The sequence below is a fragment of the Podarcis liolepis genome (genome assembly GCF_965112155.1).
Source record: "Podarcis liolepis genome assembly, chromosome: Z".
Lineage (NCBI taxonomy): Eukaryota > Metazoa > Chordata > Lepidosauria > Squamata > Lacertidae > Podarcis > Podarcis liolepis.
Window position 1 is genome coordinate 30076504 of NC_139570.1, and position 27245 is coordinate 30103748.

The following is a 27245-nucleotide window of genomic DNA, read 5'->3' on the forward strand; positions in this document are numbered from 1 at the left end:
CTATAATGCCCAACTGGCACAGTTGAGGACCAGCAGGTGTTTGGTGGAACTGGGCCTCCAGCAAAGCTGACGGAGTGAGCTTCCTGCTTCCCTTATCTCTCCCCACTGAGGTAGCCTGATGGAAAGGCTGCCCACAATTGATGGATGAGGGAAAGGAAGGCTGGAGGCGCTGGCCTGTCAAAAAAAGAAAAAAGAAAAGAAAAAAGCTTGGTAGGAAATTACGCATTTTTAATAATTTCACAGGACTGGCTTTCAGATTTTACTGCAGAAATCATACACGACAGAAAGCCTTTGTGAAGATACTTTATCAATCATCATAATATGATTGATATTAACAATACAGTAGTAAGTAGTAAAGGGATCTTCCATGCTGCAAAAGAGGGTAAAATCTTGAGCAAGTGGATAAGATTTAGGCCAACCTATCTGCACCTCTGGCTTTGCCTCCTCCATTTCTTCTGCAGGTTAACCCAAGTAAGGATTGCCTTATGTGGAAGACACCTGCCCAGATGATTTTTTGAATTAGATGTTTTGGCCCCTCAGTTCTTTCTAAGCATGTCACAAGAATTTGGTTATTTATGTGTGTGTGTGTGTTTTTCTCTCTCTCTCACTCAGACCTCGGAATGATGCTTCGGAAGCCCCTCGTCCAAAGAATAGCCGTCCACAGGCTCACAGTGCTAGGGAGGATCGTGAAACAGTAAGCTTTTTAAAAAATTAAAAAATAATTCTCCAATTTTACTTTGTGTACAATAGCCCAGGTAAAAGATTTAACCAGTATGACACTAGTCAGACATTTTATTTATTTCATAAGATTTATACACCTGCTTGATGGTTGTGGGGGGGGGGTGTAGGGAGAGAACATCAAGAGAAAATTAAAAATATCATCTGTAAAAAAGCACTTAAAGCCTTCAAAGATTAAAATAAGGTAAAATCAGATTAAAACATATATCAACATTCTATATGTCTGGGTAGGCTTGCCTAAACAAAAGTATTTTTAGCAGGCAGGCTGAAAGGAATACAGTCATACCTCTGAAGTTGAACGGAATCCATTCCGCAAGTCCGTTCGACTTCCAAAATGTTCGGAAACCAAGGCGTGGCTTCCGATTTGCTGCAGGAAGGTCCTGCAGCCAATCAGAAACTGCAGGAGCCCCGCTCCGGGCGTTCGGGTTCCAAAGAACGTTCGCAAACTGGAACACTCACTTCCGGGTCACAAGGCATTCAGGATCCAAGGTACAACTGTACAGTGAAGGCACCTGCCTGATGTTAGTAGGGAGTTCTAGAGTGTAGGTGTTGTCACGCTAACACATCAGTTTCTTACTCTTGTCTCTTGCAGGCAGCTGTTCCAGGACACAGTGCAGACCACAGAAACTTGATTGTGACCTGTAACAACATGGAGGGTGAAGCAGGGGGTGCTGCTGGTGCAAATAATGGGCAGGCTGTAGTGCTTGGGCCCCATGGGACTGGGTGAGTGTTATGTACTGAAGTTCTCACCCTGGGCCAGCAGGGGGATACTGTAGATAGTTCAGGTCCACATATGCAAATAAGGGATTGAAAGTGACTTTCAGTGATTGGATAGTTACAGAAAATGGTTACTGTTGCGTTCTAGTGGAGCTCCATATAAGCAGGCTGGCTGAACCCTTCAGTTCAGTTCTGTTCTGGCCTGTGAATAAACAAGAGCTGTTTGAAGAATCGCTGTGTCGTCTGATATGTTCACCCACAACTTAACAGTGAGGATGCAGAATTCAAAACGTGCATTGTGGTTTAGACAGGCAGGTTGCCTGGCTGTTTCTCAGTAAACAATTCAGAGGCTAAAGACGGTGCTGCAACCCTTTTTGCTTTGGGTGATATATGCATAGAGTGTCTCTTTGGCTGACTGCTTGGAAACCCCAAAATGCCAATAAATTGATACATGCTTCCCTGCTTCCCAAAGATTTGATTGTTGCTTCTTGCATAAGTGAGTGAAAACAATCAATATTCAGCAATCCTACCTAGAAGCTGCAAACATCTATTTAATTACATTTAACTTTACAGTCATTTTAGCTTTTAAACGAAGGCATCATTCCATAAGTTGCTGTGTGTTCTCGGAGGCCCTAAACCACGTTCTGTCAGTGTTGCATATGCAGTGCTTTTTTCTGGGGGGACGCATACCCCTAAACATTTTGTGAATCTAAGTTTGACCTCATTGAGGGGCAGTATTTCAATATGCGTAGGAAAATGAGAGCACCCCTAAACATTTTTTTAAAAAGAAAAGCAGCACTGTGCATATATGTAAAGAGAAGTATGCCAGGTTGATTGAAAAGTATTGATTTTCTTGTCCGCTTCACTCTTTCAAACATGGGTTGTCAGTTTTTCCGTTAATGTTAAGTATGAAAGTTGTGGAGTGTTTTATTTTGGCAGAATACTGTACTTTCTAGTCACTTCTTCTTTAAAAGAAGCTAGTAGAGCTGGCAAAGTGTGCAAGGAAATGAGTAAGTACAAAACTGACTGGGTTTTGCTTGAACAAAGCTTGGAAGGATCCTAAACAGAGTCTTCCCCTGTGTTGGAGATCCTTATAACTGGAGATGCTGAGTACTGAATCAGGGGGCTCTCTGCATGGAACCCTGTGCTTTGGTGCTAGGTTAAGTACCAACCTCCTAAGATTACACTTGTTGTTGTTGTATAGTCGTGTCCGACTCTTTGTGACCCCATGGACCAGAGCACACCAGGCACTCCTGTCTTCCACTGCCTCCCGCAGTTTGGTCAAACTCATGTCCGTAGCTTCAAGAACACTGTCCAACCATCTCGTCCTCTGTCGTCCCCTTCTCCTTGTGCCCTCCATCTTTCCCAACATCAGGGTCTTTTCCAGGGAGTCTTCTCTTCTCATGAGGTGGCCAAAGTATTGGAGTCTCAGCTTCAGGATCTGGCCTTCCAGTGAGCACTCAGGGCTGATTTCCTTCAGAATGGATAGGTTTGATCTTCTTGCAGTCCATGGGACTCTCAAGAGTCTCCTCCAGCACCATAATTCAAAAGCATCAATTCTTCGGCGATCAGCCTTCTTTATGTTCCAGCTCTCTCTTCTGTACATCACTACTGCGAAAACCATAGCTTTAACTATACGGACCTTTGTTGGCAAGGTGATATCTCTGCTTTATAAGATGCTGTCTAGGTTTGTCATTGCTTTTCTCCCAAGAAGCAGGCGTCTTTTAATTTCGTGGCTGCTGTCACCATCTGCAGTGATCATGCAGCACAAGAAAGTAAAATCTCTCACTGCCTCCATTTCTTCCCCTTCTATTTGCCAGGAGGTGATGGGCCCAGTGGCCATGATCTTCATTTTTTGATGTTGAGCTTCAGACCATATTTTGCGCTCTTCTCTTTCACCCTCAATAAAAGTTTCTTTAATTCCTCCTCACTTTCTGCCATCAAGGTTGTGCCATCTGCATATCTGAGGTTGTTGATATTTCTTCCAGCAATCTTAATTCCGGCTAGGGATTCATCCAGCCCAGCCTTTCGCATGATGAATTCTGCATATAAGTTAAATAAGCAGGGAGACAATATACAGCCTTGTCGTACTCCTTTCCCAATTTTGAACTAGTCAGTTGTTCCATATCCAGTTCTAACTGTAGCTTCTTGTCCCACATAGAGATTTCTTAGCAGACGGATGAGGTGATCAGGCACTCCCATTTCTTTAAGAACTTGCCATAGTTTGCTGTGGCTGACACAGTCAAAGGCTTTTGCATAGTCAATGAAGCAAAAGTAGATGTCTTTCTGGAACTTTCTAGCTTTTTCCATAATCCAGCGCATGTTTGCAATTTGGTCTCTGGTTCCTCTGCCTCTTCTAAATCCAGTTTGCACTTCTGGGAGTTCTCGGTCCACATACTGCTTGAGCCTACCTTGTAGAATTTTAAGCATAACCTTGCTAGCGTGTGAAATGAGTGCAATTGTGCGGTAGTTGGAGCATTCTTTGGCACTGCCCTTCTTTGGGATTGGGATGTAGACTGATCTTCTCCAATCCTCTGGCCATTGCTGAGTTTTCCAAACTTGCTGGCATATTGAGTGTAGCACCTTAACAGCATCATCTTTTAAAATTTTAAATAGTTCAGCTGGAATACCATCACTTCCACTGGCCTTGTTATTTGCAGTGCTTTCTAAGGCCCATTTGACTTGTATAAACTAGTACAGAGTTCATGAATGGAGAAACCAGTTACTGAACTGAAGTTTCAGGCAGTCTCTCCCAGACCAAGGCAAAAAAGAGAGCTTCTGTGAAGCCGCTTAACACCTTGGCGGCCCATGTCAAGGCAAAAAAGACCAAGATCAAGGCAAAAAAGAGAGGTTTTGTGAAGCTGATTGACACCTTGACGGCCCATGTCCGTGGAAAACAAGCACGGCTCATCACTTCTCTTGACAGGTGTACCTAGTTTCATGGGGGCCAGTCTGATTCCTTGAGTTGGGCATTCTGGTAAATCAGCTAGCCCAGCAGTTTCCAAAGTGGGTGGTATCCCCTCCTCGTAGGTGGTGGGATTACCTAGGCAGGTGCTAAGAGGCAGGTGGTTGCTAGAGGTGTCAGTAGTTTTCAGACCTTGAAAAACTGGTGTCACTGGATCAAATTCATCAATTTTGTTGAATTAAACTAAATAGTTTCAATTGAACTTTGAATAAATATGCAATTAATTATTCCTGTTTTGAGTTTTTTTGAGTTTTAGCTTCCTTATTGGGTTACGCAAAGCAGTATTCTGAGTGATGCTTTACGTAGGTTGGGGGGCTCTGGGGATGAGTTTATGGAACCAAGGGGGCAGTTGCCAGGAAAAGTTTGAAATGCCAGACCAGTGGTTCCCAAAGGATGATTCATTAGTGGCCTTGGGTGATCATCTAATGCAGGGATGAGCTGACTTCAAGGGCTCATCCACACTTTCGTATATGCCATGATATCTAGGCACAGGTCCATGATTTGTAGGTGTGTTTGCTGCTGAACAAGAAGAAACATCAATTGGGTTTTCTGTGGATTGGTGTTTGTTCCACTTCAGTGATAAGCAACAGGTTTTCTCAGGGAAAGCACTGAGGCAAGCAGAAAACCGCTCAGACCAGTCCTACAAATAAGGGGCCTGTGCCTGGAAATCATGGCACAAATGGAAGTGTGAGTAAGCTAAAAGTCTTGCATGATCAAGTCCCCTCTTCTCTCCCATCAGGTTTCAATACCACCGTTCCACCTGTGTGTTAAATTTACAAAGCAGAAGTCAAGTGCCTTTTCAAGATATTTTCACAGTTAAGGCATAATTCAACCAGGGTTAAGTGATGCTGTTTATGTGTGTTTGCTTAAGAGCAGCCTGCCTTAATGTGGTGCCCTGCAGAGCAGCCAGCACAGGTTGGGAGAGACTGCCTGAAAACATGAGGAAGTGCCTTTCTGAGATCACATTTAAGCTGAGTCCTCTTGGCAAAAATCCCAGCTTTGTTGCTGACCCATAGCTAAGTTCATATGGATCTACATATTTCAAAGCAGGTTCTCAACCACTGAGCTGTGGCTCTACCCATCAAAGCTAACCTTTGCACCTATTTTTATTGTTAAGGCTGTTTGGGAAAGGCCATAGCCTACTGGTAGAGCATTGGCTTTGCATGCAGAAGGTCCCCAAGTTCAATCCCCAATGGTGGCTCCAAGTAAGGCTGAGAGAGATTTCCAAGTAAGGCTGAGAGAGATTGGACCAATTTGATTTAAGGCAAGCTACCCGTGTTCTTTTGTTTTCTATTGGAAGGTGGGACATAAGCACTTTAATTAAAACAACAACAACCCTGCTACTCCACATTCCTGCCATTGAATCAAAAAATCATAGAATTGCAGAGTTGGAAGGGACCCCCAAGGCTCATCCAACCCCCTGAAATGCAGGAATCACAGCTAAAGCATCCCTGACAGATGACCATCCAACCTCTGTTCCAAAACCTCCAAGGAAGGAGAGCCCACCACATTCTAAGGGAATTCATTCCACCATGAAACAGCTCTTTGGTCAGGCTGCTTCTTTCCTTTGGCTTCTCTCATGAATGTGGCAACACTTGCCTTTTTTCTTCTACCTATTGTTTAATTTTAGACTTTCTGCTTTTCTTCATAGAGAGGAGGGTGAAGACTTATTGAATTTATTCATAACAAACACTGTGAAGATTGATACGCAGCTGAGTAAGGAGGAGCAAAACGATATCTCAGAAATACTTTCTAAGGTAAGTTCATCTTCATGTGGGCAAGTTCCTAGATTTGTAATAGCGGCACTCATTCATGCAACAAAGGACGAAAACAGCATTTGTGGTTTTAAAAAAGTGGTTTGCCATTGTACTGCCATCTCGGTTGTGAGTCTTGGGGGAGGGTAAGGTCCTGACTAACTGCAGATTTGAAAGCTGAGGCAGCTGAATAGATCTTTGGGTTGGGGTACTTAGCTGGTTTCAGTTTTGATATAATACACCCATTGTCTAAAACGTTTTAAATAGTTTTAAACAGTTTTTTCTTGCATGTTTCTTGTTTTTTGTGGAATATACCTGGGGAGAGAGGAGCTAGGAACAGCAGCCCCATCACAGTGGTTCAGGGTAGGGGGAGGAATAATGTAGGAGCTGGGGTGGGCAGGGTAAAAGGCAAACGGCACAGGCAGTTGGTGACTCTGCCATATGCCAGTTCCTCTTTGAACTCGAGGACTTATCTTATCAGCCATCCGTCAGGTCTATGGCTGCTGGTGCTGAATACGAAGTTGGCTCGGAGTGAGACCATCCTCATCCATTGTTCCACTGTGGATGTGGAGGCTCGTCTACATGATATAATTGAGACCTGGGTGGGTGAGCAGGGTGGAGTTGGTCTCACCCAGTTGTGCTTACCTGGATACTTGGTGCAGCATCAGGGCAGACTTGAGGGTCAGGGAAGGGGGTGTTGCTGTGATCTATAGACATTCTCTTTCTCTCCAGCGTCTCTATCCAGTGTGGGGCAGGGATCAAGAGTGTGTGTTCCCTGGCATTGGGCAATCACAACAGATTAGGGATTCTGTTGGTTTACTGCCCACCTTGCTGCCAAGCAATCTCCCTGCCTGAGCTGACAGAGCTGGTCTCGGTGTTGAGGACTCCCAGACTGGTGATTCTGGTGAACTTCAACATCCATGCTGAGGTGACTGGCTCTGGAGCGGCTCAGGACTTCATGGCTGCCACGATGACCATGGGGCTGTCCCAACAAGTCAACAGCCCAACACTTGTGGCAGGCCACGTTCTGGACCTTGTATTCTCAACTGGGCAGGAAGAGGGTGATTTGAAGGTGGCGGACATTGACATCAGTCCCTTGTCATGGTCAGATCACTTCTTGTTGAGATTTAGGCTGTCAGCATCTTTCCCCCTCCTCGGAGGCGAGGGTACTGCATGAATGGTCCGTCCTCAAAGGCTGATGGACCCAATGAGTTTCCAGAAGGCTCTGGGAGATTTTCTGGCTGATATGACTGGCTCTCCAACTGGCTGATATGACTGGCCCTGGCCTACCTCTGGAACATCCAAATGACAATTGACACAATTGCCCCTGAGCACCCTTTTCCACTTCATGGAGCCCCCTTGGCTCCATGGTATACTCCAAAGCTTAGGGCGAGGAAACAAGTGAGGCACCCTGAACACAAGTGGAGGGAAGATCTGGTTGAATGCAGTTGAACATGGGTGAGGGCTCATCATCAAGCCTATCTAGCAGCAGTGAAGGCAGCAAAGAGGGCATATTTTGCTGCCTCCGTTGCATCCTCACTATGTCATCTGGCAGGCAGAGCTTTTCCTGGTAGCATGGGGCCTCATTACAATCTGAACCAAAGGAGATGGTGTAACTGACGGTAGCTTGCTATGACTTGTTTGCAAAGCATTTTGTGGATAAAATCGCTTGCATCCACTGTGATCTTGACTCCACTGTTATAGCAGATGAATCTCATGGGGTGTCTAGACCTGATATGTTGGATGAGTTTCAGTTAGTAAGGCTCAGGGATTTGGACAAGGTGCTTGGATCAGTCAGGGTGATAACTTGCACTCTGTACCCTTGCCCTCTTTGATGTTAAAAACTAGCAGGGTGGGGACAGCAGTCTGGGCCAGGGATGTGGTTAATGCCTCCCTATGAGAGGGGCTGGCAGTGACAAAGCCACACCTCAAGAAACCCTCCCTGGAATTGGAAAATCTAAATACCGTATTTTTCGCTCTATAGGATGCACTTTTCCCCCTCCAAAAATTAAGGGGAAATGTATGTGCATCCTATGGAACGAATGCAAGTTCCTTGGCTTCAGCGATAGCAACGTGAGCCTCCGAAGCGCAGAGGGAGCACTCCCTCCATGCTCCGGAAGCTTCACGTTGCTTTCGCTGAAACCTGGAGAGCGAGAGGGGTCGGTGCACACTGACCCCTCTCATTCTCCAGGCTTCAGGGATAGCCGCCTGAAGCCTTCGAAGCGCAGCGTGAGTTCCTGCTGTGCTCTGCAGGCTTCAGGTTCCTTTCGCTGAAGCCAGGAGAGTCTTGCTCTCCCGGCTTCAGCAAAAGGAACCCAAAGCCTCTGGAGCGCAACAGGAACTCACACTGCGCTCCGAAGACTTCAGGGATAGCCAGAGGCTTTGGGTTCCTTTTGCTGAAGCTGGGAGAGCAAGACTCTCCCAGCTTCATCAGAGAGGGAGAGCTGTGCAGCGCCCCTTCAGCCAAGCGGGAGGAGAAATGGAAGGGGCTCCATTTCTCCTGCCGCTTGGCTGAAGGGGTGCTGAGCAGAGAGGGGGAGAATTTTTTTTCTTGTTCTCCCCCTCTAAAACAAGGTGTGTCCTATGGTCGGGTGCATCCTATAGAGCGAAAAATACGGTAACTACCAGCCACTTGCTTATCTCCTCTTCTTGGGGAGAACAGGATGCTGGACTGGACTGGCTTAATCCAGCAGGCTCTTCTGATGTTCTTATGTTCTATGTGAGAATCAGGAGAAAGATATTATTTGTCATCTTTGGTTCCCCTATTTAAAGTCTCTTGCCTGATTGGTTGTCAGGGGGAACCTTCTTTGGGTTGATCAAAAGTCTGTTTTCTTGGTTTGTGCTTTCAGACTTTTGTCCCTGAGATTCAGGATCAGAATGTGGACTCTGCGGGAGCTCTAGACTATAGTTTGGAAAACATAAGCAGCAGAGGCTTTTTCACTGACTGGCAGAGAGATGTGGGGCAGTGCTATGGGGAGAGGTGGCTCTGAGTTCACAGTCACATTTTTTGTCTCTTTTGGGGCAGCGAAATTACCTGGACTCAGTGGCCCTATCCGAACAGGTTTGCCAGATAGATAGAACAGTAGGAATAGTATTTGTGAGGGGAAAGCTCTTGGGCAGGGGTCAGCAAACTTTTTCAGCAGGGGGCCGGTCCACTGTCCCTCAGACCTTGTGTGGGGCCGGACCATATTTGGGAGGGGGGAATGTAGACATTCCCATGCCCCACAAATAACCCAGAGATGCATTTTAAATAAAAGGACACATTCTACTCCTGTAAAAACACCAGGCAGGCCCATAGCTGTCAACCATCCCTTATTTGGCAGGAAACTCCCTTATCCCAGCACCGTGTCCCACTGTATCCCTTATTGATGATGTCCCTTAAATTTCCCGGGTTTCATGCTTGCCCGGCTTGGGAGGGAAGCAGTGGCTCAGGGTCCTCTGCCGCGAGAGAGCACGCGCGCTCGAGCTGCCCGTCTCCATCTCTCCCTTTTCCCCCTCAGGGAGGAAACGGGTGGCGACGGGCGGGCAGACAGCCCCTCTTTTGCGAGATTTCCGCCGCGCTGCCAGGGGAAGCCTGAGGGAGGAGGAAGAGGAGGGGATAGAGAGGGATGCAGAAGGGCGGCACTTCAGCGGCCATGGCGGCGCTGCAACCGCCTCATGCCGGGCTGGTGGGTGCGTGGGCGAGAGTCTCCCTCCCTCCCTCCCTCTCTCTCGGGTGGGGAAGGGCCAATGGAACTCCTCGCACCAGGACGATGGCAGCCCCGACATGCTGCTTAGCATACCCTCCAAGCAGTGCAGCATCTTAATGTAGTGATTTCCCTCTCTGCATCCCTTTCATAACTCTATTTTTATAAATCATTTGTCCATCCATAGTTCAAATTTTTACTACAAGTTTTCTGCCAATCCTTCCAATGTATGTAACTCTTTACAATAGCTTTTCAAGTAAATTATAAACTTTCCCCATTCTTTATTAATGAGGTCCTCTTCCTGGTTTCTAATTCTGCCTGTAAGCTTTGCCATCTCGACGTCGTTCATCAGTTTTGTCTGCCACTCTTCTTTGGTGGGAGTTGTAGACCCTTAGGATCATCTAGTCCAACCCCCTGCAAAACACAGTCAGTGGCAGCAAAAGCAGCACGGCTCCATCAGTGCCGGATTTCTGTATAAGCTAAGCAGTATCCCTTATTTCGGCTGCTGATCCCTTATTTTCGAGGCTGCTGGTCCCTTATTTTCAAATCTGTAAGTTGACAGCTATGGGCAGGCCCCACAAATAACCCAGAGATGCATTTTAAATAAAAGGACACATTCTACTCATGTAAAAACACCAGGCAGGCCCCACAAATAACCCAGAGATGCATCTTAAATAAAAGGACACATTCTACTCATGTAAAAACACGCTGATTCCCAGACCGTCCACAGGGGCCGGATTGAGAAGGCGATTGGGCCAGATCTGGCCCCCAGGCCTTAGTTTGCCTACCCATGCATTTGGGCATGTGGCAAATGCAGTCTTTTTCTGGAGTTTCTATAGGACCTGCCTGCTCTACACAGCTCTGCCTTAATTCTCACAGCTTCCAAACAAGGAACTCAAACAGGGATGGTAGGCCACATTTTCTGTTTAAAAAAAGATATTCCATAACTGCCAAAAGAAAGGAGCAAAACAGGCATGTAGCTAAGTACCTGAAAAACAGAGATAGTCTGACCTGCCCATCTCTGAAACCCAGATAACTGTCATTTGAACAGAATGGTTGGGATTCTTCCCCACCCCCTCCCCATAAGCAGTTTTCTGAAGAAGTCACAGGAGTTGAGCTGCTTCAAAGTGCTTTAAAACCTTGATTTCATCCGGACAGAAAACCTCCATTTCTGAAAGAATTGCAATCAGCGTGCTTATGAGGAGAAGGCCCTCCTATACCTGAATGCTTGTCAAGGATTATGAAAAGTCCAAAAAGCTACTCCCCAGCCCCCAACTTTCAATAGATTCTCCCCCACCAACCTGCCCACCACCTCTGCCCAAGTAGATGTCACTCTCCTGTAATGGAGGAAGGGGATCCTGTGTGGGGGCTTTCCCCCCACCTTAGAGAGGGAACTACTCCAGGGACTAGCCGTAGGTGCAGAAAACCTATCATGGTAGCTACAAACTTCTGATTTTCTCTTTAGCCTTTAAGTGGCACCAAATAGTTTTCTTCCGATTGCTGAGTGGCTTAAGGATGCTTACCAAGCTAGACTGATTATGAGGGGGCGGGGGCGGGCGGGTGATGTGGTGATTCTTTTGACTGGCCTTGAGTTGCTTTAGCAATTGCCTTTCTTGTGAGCATATCTGATAGGCTGGGAGATTAGATGAACCTTCTGGTGAATTTTGTTGCCATTGGCAGCAGCTCAAGTGCAGTATTCCTGGCCGAGGCCCCTTCACCTACTCATATGCGTTACCAGCTTGTGGTATCAGCTCTGTGCAAATTTTGAGACAAGCTCATCTGCTGTTTGAGCTCCCTGGCTTCGCTTAGAAGCAAATAGAACAGCATTTTTTTAGGGGTCTCCTAATGAGTCCAAACCTTTTTTTAAAAAAGTTTAGATTAAAAAGTTTAGATTCAATAAAGAAAGAAAGAAAATTCATAAGGATAAAAAGCAAAGCCAGAAACTTACACACATTTAACTTGTGCACGTTCAGCTGGTCCCTTCCAACTCTACAGTTCTTTGGTTCTGTGATTTAAGTGCACGGCAATAAAAAAATGAAAATTAAAAGCCAGAGGTTCCAGGATAAATAGCATCCAACCTCACTGGGTTTTTACTGTACACGATTTTGGCTTTAGGCGTGATGCCCAGAATGTAACCCCTGCGTAAGTTTCAGAGAGGCTTCACTCCGAATATTACAGCAGATTGAGCATTGTCATTAAACATATTATTCCAAAACATTAACACCCTCCCTCAATATTTCCAGAAACCTGTTAGGCTGATTCTAACAGTATTCTTTTATAATAAGTTAACTCAATAATTGCTAATATATTCCAGATTTTTTCAATCCATCCACATATTGTAGGAGATGTACTGCCTGCCCCTATTATTATTATTATTATTATTATTATTATTATTATTATTATTAGTTTTCATAATCTTAGTAGAAGTTATAAGACATAGTACTGATTATTGATCATTTTCCAGGATAGCATGCTTTAGATAGCTCAAACAGAACTATTTTAGATTCCAAGGGTATAAGGGTATCCTAACATGTCAGAAATATTATCCCAACTCTTGAAACAATCCATCTTATGCACAATTTGCAATGTTTGGAATAAAAACAACATTCTAGGCAAAACATTCATCTTAATAACAGCAATTCGGCCTAACAAGGAAAGCTTCAAATTTGACCATATTTCTAGATCTTTTTTTACTTCTGTCCAACATTTCTCATAATCATCTTTAAATAGATTCACATTCTTCGATGTCATATTAATCCCCAAGTATTTCACCTTCTTAACCACAGTTAATCCTGTTTCATTCTGGAACCTCTCCTGTAATGGGAATTGGGGTTGCTTGTGCGTAAACTGCAAACTGCTCCAAGCTAGCTGTATAGCTAAAACTTTCCCTGGTTTGACAGCCCTTGAAACGCGACTGTCTTAGTCACTGGCAGAATCCGTCAGTGGGCGGGACCTAAATTTCTTCCAACATAAAAGTTGCTTGACTCCAAGTCTCCTCCTAGATTCTCTGCATGGAAGCCTTCTGCGCAGCATGGGCGTGCCAAGCGGAGGTCCTGTGCTCTCTCCGCTGATTTCACTGGAAGAGTCTCTGAGCCTCCCCTCCGCCTTACTCTCAGCTTCCCCTTTCTCCCTGGTGTCCCCTGGATTTCTTTCCCCCGGGGAAGCTCTCTCTCCTTGCTAGTTCCCTCCCCTGCATCACTGGAGCGACTTTCCTCTCCTCTTCCCTCTGATGGCAGTTCCCTGACATCCACCTCCCTCCCAGGGCCCTCCCCCTCTCCCCTCCGTTCCTCGGACAGCGACGCGGGAAACCCCTGGAAGGAGCTCTCCCCTTCCTCAGAGGATTCAAACACCGCTCTCCATCTGTTGCTATCTCTTTCCTCTGCCCAATCTCCCCAGTCGGATTCCTCTCCCTCGGCTTCCCCTCCTCCCTCCTCTGCTGAGGCTGGCCACCCCTCAAACTCTTCTTCATCCTCCGTGGTGCCAAATTGCTCTCCCCAGAACCTTCCAAGGGGCTTGGGCTTCCTTAGGAACCTGCTATGAAACTCCTCCTGCAGATACTCATCCCTGATCTCTTTCGCAGGAACCCAAGCGTTTTCCGACTCTGGTTCCCCTTCCCAGGCCACCAAATATTCCACCATTCTCCCTCTCCACCTTGAATCAAGGATTTCCGCTGCCTGCCCACTGAATTCCCTTTCCTCCACCCGTGGATGCCTGGGGATTTCTCTTTCTCCTCCCTGCAATTCCCACCCTTCCCGGTACGGTGAGAGCAAGGACCTGAGGAACACCGGGTGTAGCTTCATGTTGGTGGGCAATCTTAGTCTAAAGGTCACCGGATTTACCTGCTGCGTTACTTCAAAGGGTCCCAGTCGTCTCGGTTGTAATTTCTTACACCCCCCCCCTTGAACGGTAACCCTTTGGTTGACAACCACATCTGATCTCCAACCCTTATAATCTCCCCTTCTCTTCGGTGCTTGTCTGCCTGCCTCTTGTATACTTCCTTAACCCTCTCCAGGTTAACCTTAAGTTGTTGGTGTAAAGCTTCCATTTCTTCCACAAATTGTTCGGCCGCCGGCACACTCCACCTCCCCTCCACCTCCCCTGGGAAGGCCCTGGGGTGACACCCGTAATTGGCCATGAAGGGACTCATCCCCGTGGACACATGTTCAGCGTTATTGTATGCAAATTCGGCCAGCGCTAGCTTTTCCACCCAATCGTTTCCCCTTTCGTTGACGTAGCACCAAAGGTACTGCTGAAGTACGCTATTAGCTCTTTCTGCTTGTCCGTTGGTCTCCGGGTGTCTGGCCGTCGAGAAGCTCACTTCGATGTCCAGCAGGCCCATGAGCTTCTTCCAGAATCTGGAAGTAAATTGTCTGCCTCTGTCGGACAAAACCCTCAAGGGGGCGCCATGCAACCTGAAAACGTGATCTATAAACAGCCTAGCTGTCTCCTCTGCTGTCACTGCATGCGAGCATGCAATAAAATGGCACATTTTGGTCATCAAGTCCACTACCACCATGACTGCTGTTTTCCCCCTGGACTTGGGTAAATCGGTCATAAAATCTATAGATACCACCTCCCATGGCCTTTCCGGGGTGGGTAAGGGCTCCAGTAACCCCGCGGGTGGTGCCCTCTCCCCTTTAGCCCTCTGGCAGCGCTCGCACCCCCTTACGTATTCTCTAACATCTTCCCTCACTCTTGGCCACCAGAACTGCCTGGTGACTAGCAACATGGTCTTGTGTTGACCAAAATGTCCCGACGTGGGGTTATCATGTAGTTGTTTGAGTACTTTTCTCCTCAAGTCCCCTTCTGGTATGTACAATGCTCCCTTATAGTACAGCGCCCCCTCCTTTTCCTCAAAACCCCCCTGATTTTCTTCTGCGTCTCGTATCTCCCTGATTTTAGTTTGTGCGTACTCGTCATTCCTCGTCAACCCGGTTAGTTCTTGTCTCCCTATCAAACTCCCCCACACACCCATCGGTCCTCGGGTATCACATGTTGTGCTTCTGGCTCTCCCTCTCCTTCCACGTACTCTGGTTTACGGGAGAGGGCGTCTGCTCTGACGTTTTCTTTTCCGGTCACATACTGAATTTCAAAGAAGAACTTGGAAAACTCCTGTGCCCATCGCACCTGTCTTTGGTTGAGAACTCGAGCAGTCCTCCAATATTCCAGGTTTTTGTGGTCCATGCACACCTGGATCTTGTGCTTCGCGCCTATCAGGAAATGTCTCCAACGTCGAAAGGCTTCATGAATTGCCAGTAATTCCCGGTCATACACTGTGTAGTTCTGCTCTGACTTGTTCAGCTTCCTAGAAAAAAAGGCACACGGCTTCCACTCTGATTGATTTCCTGGCTGGAGCAGCACGGCTCCGACCGCTCTGTCTGACGTGTCTGTTTCCACCCTCATAGGCTTCCGCAGATCCACGTGTAAGAGTTGCTCCTCCGAAGCAAACACCCTCTTTAGCTTTTCAAAAGACTCCTGAGCTGCTGCTGTCCATTCAAATTTCTTCTTGCTGCTGAGACAATCAGTTATGGGTGCCGTTAGGTGGACGAAGTTCTTGATGAACTTTCCATAGAAGTTTCCAAACCCCAGGAACCTCTGCACGTCCTTCCGGGTTTTGGGAGCCTTCCATTCTAGTACTGCCTGCACCTTGCCTGGGTCCATTGCCAGGCCTTTGTCCGACAACCTGTAACCCAGGAACTCCACCTCTCGGGCGTGGAATTGGCATTTCTCCAGTTTGACCCACAGCTGGTGCTCCTGCAGCCTTTTCAGCACTTCCCTGACATCTTTTACATGCTGCTCCTCGTTCTCTGAGTAGATAAGCACGTCGTCCAGGAAGGCCACGCAATTCTTGTACAGCAGGGACCCCAGCATGTGGTGCATGAATGCTTGAAAAGTGCTGGAACCCGATTGTAATCCGAAGGGCATCATGAGGTACTCAAAGGCCCCCAGAGGGGTGAACATCGTGGTTTTCCATTCATCCCCCTCCATCATCCTTATCAAATTGTACGCCCCTCGAAGGTCCAACTTGGTAAAAACCTTCCCTTTCCTTACCCTGGCCAAAATGTCATCAATCCTGGGCATTGGGAAGGTCACTGGTTCCGATACCCAGTTGACGGACTGGTAGTCTACGACCAAGCGGGGCTCCTTGGAATCTCTTTTGTCCACAAAGAACACTGGACTGTCCCCCACCGCCCTTGATTCTCGTATAAAGCCCCTCTTCAGGTTCTTGTCAATGAACTTCCGCAACTCCTGCATCTCCCTGTCCGACATGGCGTACAGCTTACCCACTGGTAACTGAGCCCCTGGGAGTAGGTTGATCTGACAGTCAAAGGGCCTGTGAGGGGGTAGTCTTTCCGCCTCTTTCTCGCTGAAGACTTCTTCCAGGTCTGCATACTGAGGTGGTACTCTCACCTTTTCTCCCACCGCCATCTCTGCCACCCTGGCTACTGCCATCCTCGGGGTTTCCCCTTCGTGGCAGTGCTCTACGCAGTGAGCTGACCCAAAGGTGACTGTTCGCTGGTGCCACCCCACTACGGGATCGTGCAGTGCTAGCCAGCTCATTCCCAGTATGATTGGTGGCCCTGCTAATGTGGCAACGTGAAAGGCAATGGTCTCAGTGTGTCTGGAGACCCTCATTTTCATGGGAGGGGTCTGGTGGGTCACTTCCCCCCCAAGAGTTCTCTCCCATCAATGGTTGTTACTTGCAGGGGGTGTTCGAGAGGCACCACCTGGAGTTGGTGTTCTAGTGCAAAATCCCTGCTAAAGAAGTTGCAAGAACTGCCAGAATCCAGCAATGCCTTCACCTTAATAGGGTGTCCGTTGGGGAGCTCTAACACCACCTCTATGGCTATGGCTGCCTGGGGGGTGTGTGTCTGGTTTGGGCACCTTCACTGGTTGCTCGCCTGGCTGCTGTGCCCGCTCTCCTGCAGCCAAGCCTTGCCGTTTCCCTGCTCCTGCTCTCCCCCAGCGGCCCCCACCATTCCTTGCCACGCCTTTCTCTGAGGGCAGACTCTGGCAAAATGTCCCGGCTTTAGGCAGAAAAAACACTTCCTGGTCGTTTTCCCCTCTTTCTTGCGAACCTCTCCGGAGATTGAAACACCCCCCCCGCGCGCGCGCACTCCTCCAATTTCCATTGGTTCCGTGGGCAGCGCGGGCGGTGCAGGTGGCTCAGGCACGTCTGGAATGCGATTGTCATGCCAACACTCCACTCTCCCTTCCCGCCTTTCCAGAGCGCGCGCCGCTTGGCGTACTCCCACAGCAAGCGCCATTTTAGTCAGCTGGTCCATCGATTGCGGGCGGGGCGAGCGGGAAAGTTCATCTTTTACCCAAGAGGATAAGCCCTCCTCAAATAGCATTTGTACTGGTTCGGAACTCAGTTCCCACCCGAGTTTGTGGATTAGCATGGCAAATCGTGACCAGTACTCTCTCACTGATTGGTTCCCTTGTTTACACGCCATCAGCTCCTTGCGTGTCACGCTTTGCTCCACATCACTTGAGAACATATGGTCCATGGCGCTAAAAAAATTCCTCAAGTCCTTTAAGGCGGCATTCTCCGATGCCATTAAGGGCCTAATCCATTCTCTGGCCCCGCCTTCCAGGTGCCCTATTACAAAAGCGACCCTCCCCCCATCGTCTACAAAGTCCTCATACTGCAGGTCCAGCGCATATTGCACTTCTGTCTTAAAAGCATTATAGTCTCTGGGTTTGCCTGAAAACTTCGGTACTAGTCCCGGTACCTTCCTTGCGATGGGGGTGGGCTTCCCCTGGGCATCCTGAGTCCACCTTTCATCCAGCCGCGCCGCTAGTATAGCCAGTTGCTGCTCCTACTTTCTGTTTCTCTCTTCGAGCGTTGGTTCCTTCCTGGCCCCCTCTCTGGCACCTGCCCCTCCAGTTTGACTCATGACGCTGCCTCTGCTGCTCTCCGCACAAGCAACGAAGGGACTGACGGATTGCTGTAATGGGAATTGGGGTTGCTTGTGCGTAAACTGCAAACTGACATCTCCCTTTCAGTAACTGTTAAGTTTTTCTCCAATATCTTGGTTTTTTGTTTGTTCAACTTAAATCCTGCAACTTGACCAAATACTTGAATTAATTCTAAAACCCTTTTCGTACTAGTGTCTGGCTCTTGTAAAGTAAGTACCAAGTCATCTGCAAAGGCCCTCAATTTGTACTGTTTAGCTCCGACCTGTACCCCTTTAACCAGCTGGTCCCTTCTAATCATATTTAGCAAAACCTCCAGGACTGATATAAAAAGTAATGGGGAAATTGGGCACCCCTGTCGTGTCCCTTTTTCTATCTTAAGTTCTTCCGTAACCACATTATTTACAATTAACTTTGCCTTTTGTTCAGAGTATATTGCACCCATACCATTCTCAAATCCTTGGCCTACCCCCATCCCGTGTAGATTCTTCTTCATAAAACTCCAAGAAATATTGTCAAAGGCTTTCTCTGCATCCACAAATATCAATACTGCTTTAATGTTTATATTCACTTCTAATAATTCCATAATGTCTATTATATTCCTCACGTTATCTGACAAGTGTCTTCCTGGGAGAAAGCCTGCTTGGTCCTTATGAATCTCTTCCATCAATACTTTTTTCAGTCTTTTTGCCAAAATGTCTGCAAAAATTTTGTAATGCATATTGAGTAATGATATACGGTGGTAGTTCTTGAGCTGAGTCTTTTCAGTCTCTGTTTTTCAGTATGAGAGCAATCTTCTACCTCATCTTCAGGATCTTCTCCCTCATCTTCAGGATGGTCCCGATGGTCGATGGGTTCCTGCCGTACTCCCTGGCGAGGTCTGTCACACGCATTCCACCGTCGTGCTTCCAGATGATCTCCTTCTTCATTTCCAGCGTCACCTTCTTCTTTCTTCCTCTCGCCGGCCTCTGCAGCAGCAGTCTTCTTGGGTCCCATGGCAGCACAGCTCCTAGCTTCGTAAACTCAGGAGAAAAAAAAATCAGTGCTTCACACCCAAAAAATTCAAAAGTACCCAGCCACCCACCACACAGGAATTCAAACCCAGAACCAAGTCCTTGAATTCCAAACACCCAACCCAAAATCCAAAAAAACCCCAAAAAGTTTTAAAAGTTTAACTTACAAAATGGCTGCAAATCACCAAAGTCTTCAACATCCTCAAATGGCTGCAAAAGAAGTTTTGGGAAAGCTTTAAAAATCACCAAAGTCTTCAAAAACCCCAACTGTTGCAAACCCCTCCTGAACTGTTCCCCCATCCACCCAGCACACAGAAATTCAAACCCAGAAAATTTTTCAAAAAAAACACAACATGGCCCAATGGTCACAGAAAACCATAAAAATGCAGAAAAAACCCACACAAGCTCCCAGATTCTTGCAAACCCATCCTGAACTGTTCCCCCAGCCACCCAGCACACAGAAATTCAAAACCCAGAACTTTTTTTTCAAAAAACAACAACATGGCCCAATGGTCACAGAAAATCATAAAAATGCAGAAAAAAACCACACAAGCTCCCAGATTCTGAGCCAGTGAATGAGTCATATTAAGAATTACACTGGAGGTGCAAAAAGAAGAACAGGACACATTACTATATGCAGTGAACCTGTAATTCTGCATAAAAATACTGGAAGATGATTATTAGAATAATAACAAAAACAAAATTGAAATCTGAACCTCCCTTAGATCCAGTCTGATTGCCGCTTGGCAGCCAAGGCTGGTTCTCAGTGCTTTTTTATTTATTTAAAAAAATAACTTTTGCTCTCCCGGCTTCAGCAAAAGAAACCCAAAGCCTCCGGCTATCCCTGAAGCCTTCGGAGCGCAGTGTGAGTTCCCATTGCGCTCCAGAGGCTTCGGGTTCCCTTTGCTGAAGCCGGCAGAGCAAGACTCTCCTGGCTTCAGCGAAAGGAACCTGAAGCCTGCGGAGCGCAGCGGGAACTCGCGCACTGACCCCTCTCACTCTCCAGGCTTCAGAGAAAGCAACGCAAAGCCTCCGGGAGGAGAAGCGGAGCCCCTTCCATTTCTCCTCCCACTTTGCTGAAGGGGCGCTGTGCAGCTCTCCCTCTGCTGAAACCTGGAGAGTCTTGCTCTCCCGACTTCAGCAAAAGGAACCCGAAGCCTTTGGAGCACAGCACGAGTTCCCACTGCACTCCAAAGGCTTCAGACAGCTATCCCTGAAGCCTGGAGAGCGAGAGGGGTCGGTGCTCACCAACCCCTCTCACTCTCCAGGCTTCAGCGAAAGCAACGTGAAGGCTCCGGAGCATGGAGGGAGCGCTCCCTCTGCGCTTCGGAGGCTTTGCATTGCTATCGCTGAAGCCAAGGAGCCTGCATTCCCTCCATAGGACGCACACACATTTCCCCTTAATTTTTGGAGGGGGAAAAGGGTGTCCTATAGAGTGAAAAATACAGCATGTTAGAGTAAAGAAGTTTAGACCTTTTTTGGTAGATTAGTAAACAACATTCAGAGATTTATTGATTCCTGATCAAATGAACTACGCACAAGCTGTGTGTTTTATTATAAATACTTTGCAAACCAGACAAAGCTAAGCAACTGTCACCTCACATTCAGATTGGTTTTTAGTCATCTGCCCTGGCTGCTCATCTACTACTGAGCCAGATTTATGGTTCTTGAGTTAATTTACAAGGCCCTGAGCTGCTTAGGTACTGGGTACTTCAGGGACTGCCTAAACCCTAATATCCCAGCTCATTCACTGAGATCACCCGCAGGAGCGTCCTTGTTCATTCCCCAAATTGGTGAGGCTTCTTTGACAACAATGAAAAACCAAGCCTTTCATGTCATTGGTCCAGTGCTGTGGAACACCCTGCCAATAGAGATTCAGCAGCCTTCTGTGCCAACTTAAGTCCCTGCTCAAGATGTTTCTATTCTTATTATATAGGCAGTTAAGAATACAACTTTCCATAGTAGTTAGTTGATTCCTGATTTTAAATTTTTGCATAATCTTTATGGTATGGGCTTTATATACAATTGTTGTAAACCACTCTGATTTCTTTTTAATGAATAACGGAATATAAGTAAGTGCTCGTCCTTAATAGTTTCCTTGTATGTTTGCTTTCACCTAGACGGCAGGGGAAACCGTTGCGACTGGGATGGATGAGCAGGAGGCACCAAGGAATGGTGAGCTATTGGATATAGATGAACTGCTTTGGTAGAAAGCTTATTTATTCCCAGATGTCGATCAACGTGGTGGCAGTGCAGGGAGATGATTCCCCCTCCCCCATACACCTGGTGTAGGAAGGGTTATGGACTGGTTATGGAGTGGTCAGGCATAGGGCTTGCCCACAGTTTGCTTGTGCCATGCCCACCAAGCACATGTCTGAGAGACTTTCCGCTTGTCCTGAGCTTTCGAGGCACGAGTCAGAGAGGTTTTCTGTTCACCCCGCCACTTTGCCCGGGGAAACCCTTAGCCCTGAACCTGAGCAGACATCAGTCCACAGGAAACCTGATTGACATTTGTTCCGATCCAGTAGTAAAGAGCGGGTTTTCCCAGGGGAAAGCGGTGGGGAGAATGAGCTCATAGATGTGCAGTCTGGGCAGAAGCCAAACTAGACAGTTTTGATGTGGACTCATTATTTTATTTTATTTTATATTAAATAGGGAGAGTCACATAAGTACTCCTCCCAGTAGTTACTCTTTGTAATAGCTGGGCTATATAGACTCATCTTAAAATCTTGGCTATGTGCAACTGCATCTATTTATTTATTTTTATGCTGGGTCTGCTCCATGTTTGCTTGGTCATGTGCTAACGATAAATAAATAAATAATTGAAAAGAAAAGAAAAGAAAAGGATTACGGTTCAGGTAGCATGGAATTCTTTTTTGCAAACTGCTTTGAGGTTAGTTTGTTCGGTTTTTTTTTTACAAAAGCAGCATATAAAGTTTATGAAATAATAAAAATAATAAAAGGAATAAAGTCCACTCTGGTGGCCTTACATCTGTGATCCATTTGGACATGCAGGCAATCCCTTGATGTTGCTTGTTCACCCCTTGATTATACATGTGGAGTCTCACTTAGCTGTAATGTTGGTGGGTGTGTTTTCCCTCTCCACAGACTTGCAGCTGATTCAGAACCACGTGAATCCCATGTTGGGGGAGCCTCCAACTTTCAAGATGGAATATGACAACAGTATTCCCCTGGAGGCTTCTGTTGACATCATACCTCCTGTTCATTTCAGCAGTGAGGCACTTGAGGAGTGCCTTAGTCAAGCATGCCAAGTAGATGGCGCACCTACCCTGTTGCTCCTGGATCAGTCGGTTTTCTTTGAAAATGTGTAAGACAACTAAAGAGGCCCTCCCCTCCTGCTCCGCAGCCTGGTTGCAGATTTCATAGAGAAAGCTACCTAGATATAGCTTTCAGCACCAAAGGCTGGTAGAGCTCTTGCTTTGCCTTTCTGCGGTTTTCTGTAAGGGGAGGGTTTATTCTGCTTATTCTGAATACCAAAGCCTGTGCAGCTAAAAAGCTGGAATTGTGCCACAATGGTTTGTTTGTTTTTTCAAAAAACAAATAATCCAAAAGGAGTTTATTTTATATACAAGTATTTTTTCTAGTCTTAGCAATTTGTAGCTCACTGTAAACCTTTGCCTATCAAATTGTCTAGTCTCGTGATATCCAGTATTGCAAAACTGCAATAATTTAACTCTTGTTAAATTTTGACTCAGAGGTGGTTTGTACTCCCGTTAGGATTGATTAACTTTTGTGAAAATCAGAACTGAAGAGGCTGCTCCTTGCCTCTTCTGTTATTTTGACTAATGTTGTCAGAATACTGTTGTATTCTTTGGTTATGTATTTTTTTCATTTTGGTTATGCATTCTTTGGTTTCACCTCTGATTTTTTTATTATTATTTATCATCATCATCATCATCGTCGTCATCATTATTAAATTTATTAGTCACCTTTTCTTTGCCACAGTAACCCAGAACAACTAATGAAATCACAAAACAACAACAACCTGAAATACACAAACTAAAATTGGGGGCAGGCAGGTGGGAAGTACATTAAAACATCCCACTCACTTTATGGCAGAAATGACGGGCAAAATCCGAGACCAGGGAGAAGAAATGGTGGAGGAAGATTGGAAGAAATTCTGTAAATACTGTAAAATTAATGAATGTTAAAATGATGTTGGACTGAAAAGAAGTGGTTTTGGTAATAAGGTTAATAGGACTAGGTAAATATAGATAGTTATACGGATGAAAATATATAGTTATAATAGGTTAAGTTATAGAGCTAAGATAAATGAAAGAGGGTAAGAATTTGCTGAAAAGACTTGGAAAACGGGAATACGAAAGGGGAGGTGTGAGGAGGTCGATGAAACAAGGGAATGAAAGAGAGGATATTGAGATGGTATGATGTGTTTTTTTTGAATTTTCTTTTGCTTTCGTTTGGTTTAATGTGTTAATGTTGTGTTGTGTATTGTTTATATATTGTACTGTATTGTTTTTTCTTTTTCTTTTTCTTTTTCTTCTTTTTTCTTCTTTTTTCTTTTCTTTTTTGTAAGGTTTAAAAGTAGTAAATATTTTTTTTTAAAAAATAAAACATCTCACTCACTTTAAACGATCACAGATAGAGGCCTGGTTGGAAAGCAAAAATTTTGCCCAACACTGAAGATATATCACAATGGCACCAGGTCTGCCTCCCAGGGAGGAGCATCCCACAAGAAAGAGTCACATTGAGAAGGCCCTATTCTCATGTTGCCAACCTCAGGAGCTCCCATGGGTGGAGCACAAGAAGGAGGCCCTCAGATGACAATTGCAGGGACTGTGTTGGTTCATATGGGAAGGGCTGGTCCTTGGGGTACTGGGGTTCTGAGAAGCATAACACTGTAAATATCAAAACCAGCACTTTAAACGGGGCCCAGAAACCTATTGGTAGCCAGTGCAGTTGGGCTAGGATTGGTGTTATATGTGCAGAGCATCTTGCTACAATGAGAAAATATCAATGTAAGCAATTTGTTTCCTTTGAGAAATTATATTTCTAATTCATGTGTGTGAAATGATGCCAGTATGTAGCTACAATACTGAGTATAAAGACAACGCTTTAAAAAAACAAACTGCTTGTTTCTGTGCACTGTCCGCCAAATGCTCCCAAGTCACTTCTCAATAAATTTGTAGCAATAAGCAAAATAAATATCATTAAGATTGTGTGATTAAGTGTTCTCTTTTTAACTCCTGGGCCAAAAGTTTGAATGATTCCTGTGACCTGTCCCACCTGCACATCTCTGGCAAATGACCTTTATTATAAAGAGTGTGACCTGATGCTTGTTTTCTCCCAGAGCTCTTCACAAGGCTTCAAAGTTTGAGACTTGGGGGACGGGGGGACGGTGGCAGGGAGAGTCTTCCCTGCACTCAGAAACAGTGATAGGAAACAATCTAACATATTGCTTTGTTTTAAAGTGATTGTGCTTTAGTTACACAATCACTTTCCATAAAGTCTGCTGTTTGCCTTGTGAGGTTGCTTAATGGTTCGCCTTCCCAAAAGCAAAGCCCCTCTGTAGTCCCTAGGCAGTGTTAAATGTCCTCCTCCTTTCTGCCATTCCTGGATTTGGCCCTTGTACCATCCAAAGCAGGAACATAGGAGAGCAAATGCAAAGGGGATGGTGGTTTAGGTTTGCTGATGAGCTGCATAGCAGTGATGAGGCTAGCAAACTTCCCATTGAAATGGAATACTTTTATTTACAAGTACTGTAATTGTATAACAGGCTAGGAAAGCCTTTTGGGAATTTCATATGGCTGCTCTTGTGTCAATCTGGGCATGAAGAACAGAGCTTCTGCAAATTAGTGGGTTTATTTTATCCTAAGCTTTGTTTTCAATAAATTAAGGACCTGTGATTTTCATATATATTAGAAAGTTTATACTGGCAAATCAAAATTCAAGTACGTTCGCTCCTGCTAATTAGTGCTCATCATAGATTTTTGCATTCCTTCCAGTCTTTTTTAATTTTTTTGGTTCAACTGATGGATGCAGATTTAAATTCTTGGGTTTAAAATGCCATTGACACAAGTACTTAAACACAGTACACAGAAACCACTTGCAGGACCAGGCATCGGGGTCCCCATACCCCAACCCATATAAATAAGAGACCAGTAAGAGTGGTTTTGGGTAAAAACAGGCCACAGCTTTATTGAATGCAGATTAAAGAGGTTTGGCTTGGGCATGGGGCAATCTAAATACTTCCGGCCCGCTCACTGGAAGTGACGCCTGGTCAATCCAGGTGGGGCTTTCTAAGGCTTACATCAAATAGGGTGACTTCTGCAGGGACCACCGTCTGGGGGAGTCCCTTTGATCCTGGCCCCTCTGGGCATGTGGATGTAGCCACTCCCCCCGATCCCTTTAACGGGATACCCTAGCATTTGGAGGGGCAGGCAGAGACTACAACCTTGCCTCCATCCAAGACAAAGGATCGCCCCAATGCCCAAGTAGTTGTGACGATTGCGATGAGGTGGGGAAAACCACCAGGTCAGAGCCAATTAGCCCGGTGGGCAAATTCCTACCCGGCTCCATGAAGAACAGCAACCACAGCAAAGTCATCGACTATCATCGTAAACCAAGGGTGGATGGGCAGGGAAACCCAGCGAAGGAATGAACAGGTAGTGCCCTGGGTGCAGGCTGCTTAAATGGGCAAGGGGCAGATCCGAGGGAATGCTACCTGCTCTGTCAGTTCTGCCCCCTGGTACAGCCCATGTCCCCAGTCTGCATCCCCATTAGCCAAAGCCAGAAACAGGCTAGGATCCTTTTCCTGATAGGCAGCTGGGGCTTATGCCTCCACCGCCCATCAGGAAGGGCACTGAAGTTCAAGTTCCCTCATTGGGGCCCCAGTGAAACCTTTGCCATCCTGCAACGCTGCCACACCAAGAGCAGCATTTCTTTCTTTTAGCATATGCTAAAATGTGGAACTGCTTAACATGAGAAACTTGCACAAGTCATTAAATTTCAGGATTGTCACACCAGCAAATCCTTTACATTTCTCTCTTAAAGCAAGAGAAGTGAGACAAAAGGGCAGGGTCAGCTGCAAGGGCTCTAGCTGAAGCGACTCCAGTCATAAGGGTGTTGCACTGTTGGTATTCACAAAATGTTCCAGGGTAGGCATGAAGGAGAGAAAGTCTCTCCATGGGCAACAGCACCAGGGGCCCTTCCAGCCTTACAGTGCTGTTGTCCTGTTGTAGTCTCAACCACAAAAGAGATACTGTAAAATTGGAAAGGTTCAGGAAAGGGCAAACAAAAGCATCAGGGGGATGGAGCAACCCCCCATCCCCATGTGAGGAAAGGTTGCAACATTTGGGACTTTTTGGTTTAGAGAAAAGATGAATAAGAGGTGACAAGGTAGAAGTTTGTAAGATTATGCACCTTCTAGAGAAAGGGGATAGAGAAGTGTTTCTCTCTGACATAACACTAGAACTTGTGGGCATCCCAGGAAGCTAAGCAGTGGAAGATTCAGGACAGGTAAAAGAAAGGAGTTTTTCATGCAGCACATTGTTAAACACTGGAACTCCATCCCACAGGAGGCAGTGATGGACACCAACTTGGGTGGCTTTAAAAGAGGATTAGACAAATTCATTGAGAGGACTACAAAGGGCTATTTGCCATATGCCAATCTTCTGCCTCCACAGTTTGAGAATGTTTCTGGATAGCAGTGAATTTGTCTACCCCATGTTTTAAAATTAATCCATGGGGGTGGGGGGGTCATGGATGCAAGAGCTCTCTCCCCTAATGCAGTTCCCAACAAACTGGTATTCAGAAGCATTATTGCCTTTGACTTGAGCCAGAGCATAAGAATCATGCCTCACAGTCTTTCATAGTCTTATGATCCTTCATGAATTTGTCCAATACTCTTTTAAAGCCATCTAGGTTGATGGCCACCACTGCCTCCTGTGGGAGTGAGTTCCATAGTTTAACAAGGCACTGTGTGAAGGACTTTTCTTTCATCTGTCATGAATCTTCCAGCATTCAGCTTCATTAGATGGCAAAGGCTGCGGGGTATTTAATCTGGCTCTACTTGCATCAATAGGCTGGCTGCACGATGAAAAACCCTGAACAAAATCAGGGTTCTAAATTGCCCACATGATTACAGGAGGCTCCCTGCTGCACAAGGCTGCCCACCAATTCCTGGAGGAGGGCAATTTGGAATAAGGGTGGGGTGGGGTGCTTGCCTCCACAACCTTCAACATTTGTCCATTTAGTAAAAAATAAGGAGCTTAGTCAGAAGACCTCCGCACAGAAGTCCTGCAATTCTACAGGTCCAGTTCCTGAAAATATGTGCTGTGTACATGTCGGAAATTATGTCTGATGCATCCACAGCATGTACTGTATTCCCTCCCACAGTGATGTGTCCAGACAGAAATTATATAGGTGCAGCTCTCTTCCCCCCCCCCAACAGTTGCTGTGTACATACTCAACA

The 27245-nt window shown here is 46.1% G+C and overlaps 1 protein-coding gene across 2 annotated transcripts in view; it reads left to right on the forward strand.

Moving 5' to 3' along the window:
* LOC310698280 (heat shock factor protein 3-like) overlaps positions 1-22909 on the forward strand; it is a 37328-nt gene extending 14419 nt beyond the window's left edge. The window contains exons 7-11 of one of the 2 annotated variants that reach the window (XM_083485332.1): positions 613-694; positions 1331-1461; positions 6072-6177; positions 20914-20968; positions 21902-22909. In XM_083485332.1, the coding sequence (XP_083341458.1) occupies positions 613-694; positions 1331-1461; positions 6072-6177; positions 20914-20968; positions 21902-22125 (598 nt within the window). In that variant the 3' untranslated portion in view covers positions 22126-22909. Of the gene's footprint in view, positions 1-612; positions 695-1330; positions 1462-6071; positions 6178-9023; positions 9180-20913; positions 20969-21901 lie in introns of those variants that run through there. The other variant, XM_083485333.1, reaches the window with a different exon arrangement.
* Positions 22910-27245: the final 4336 nt, after the last annotated feature.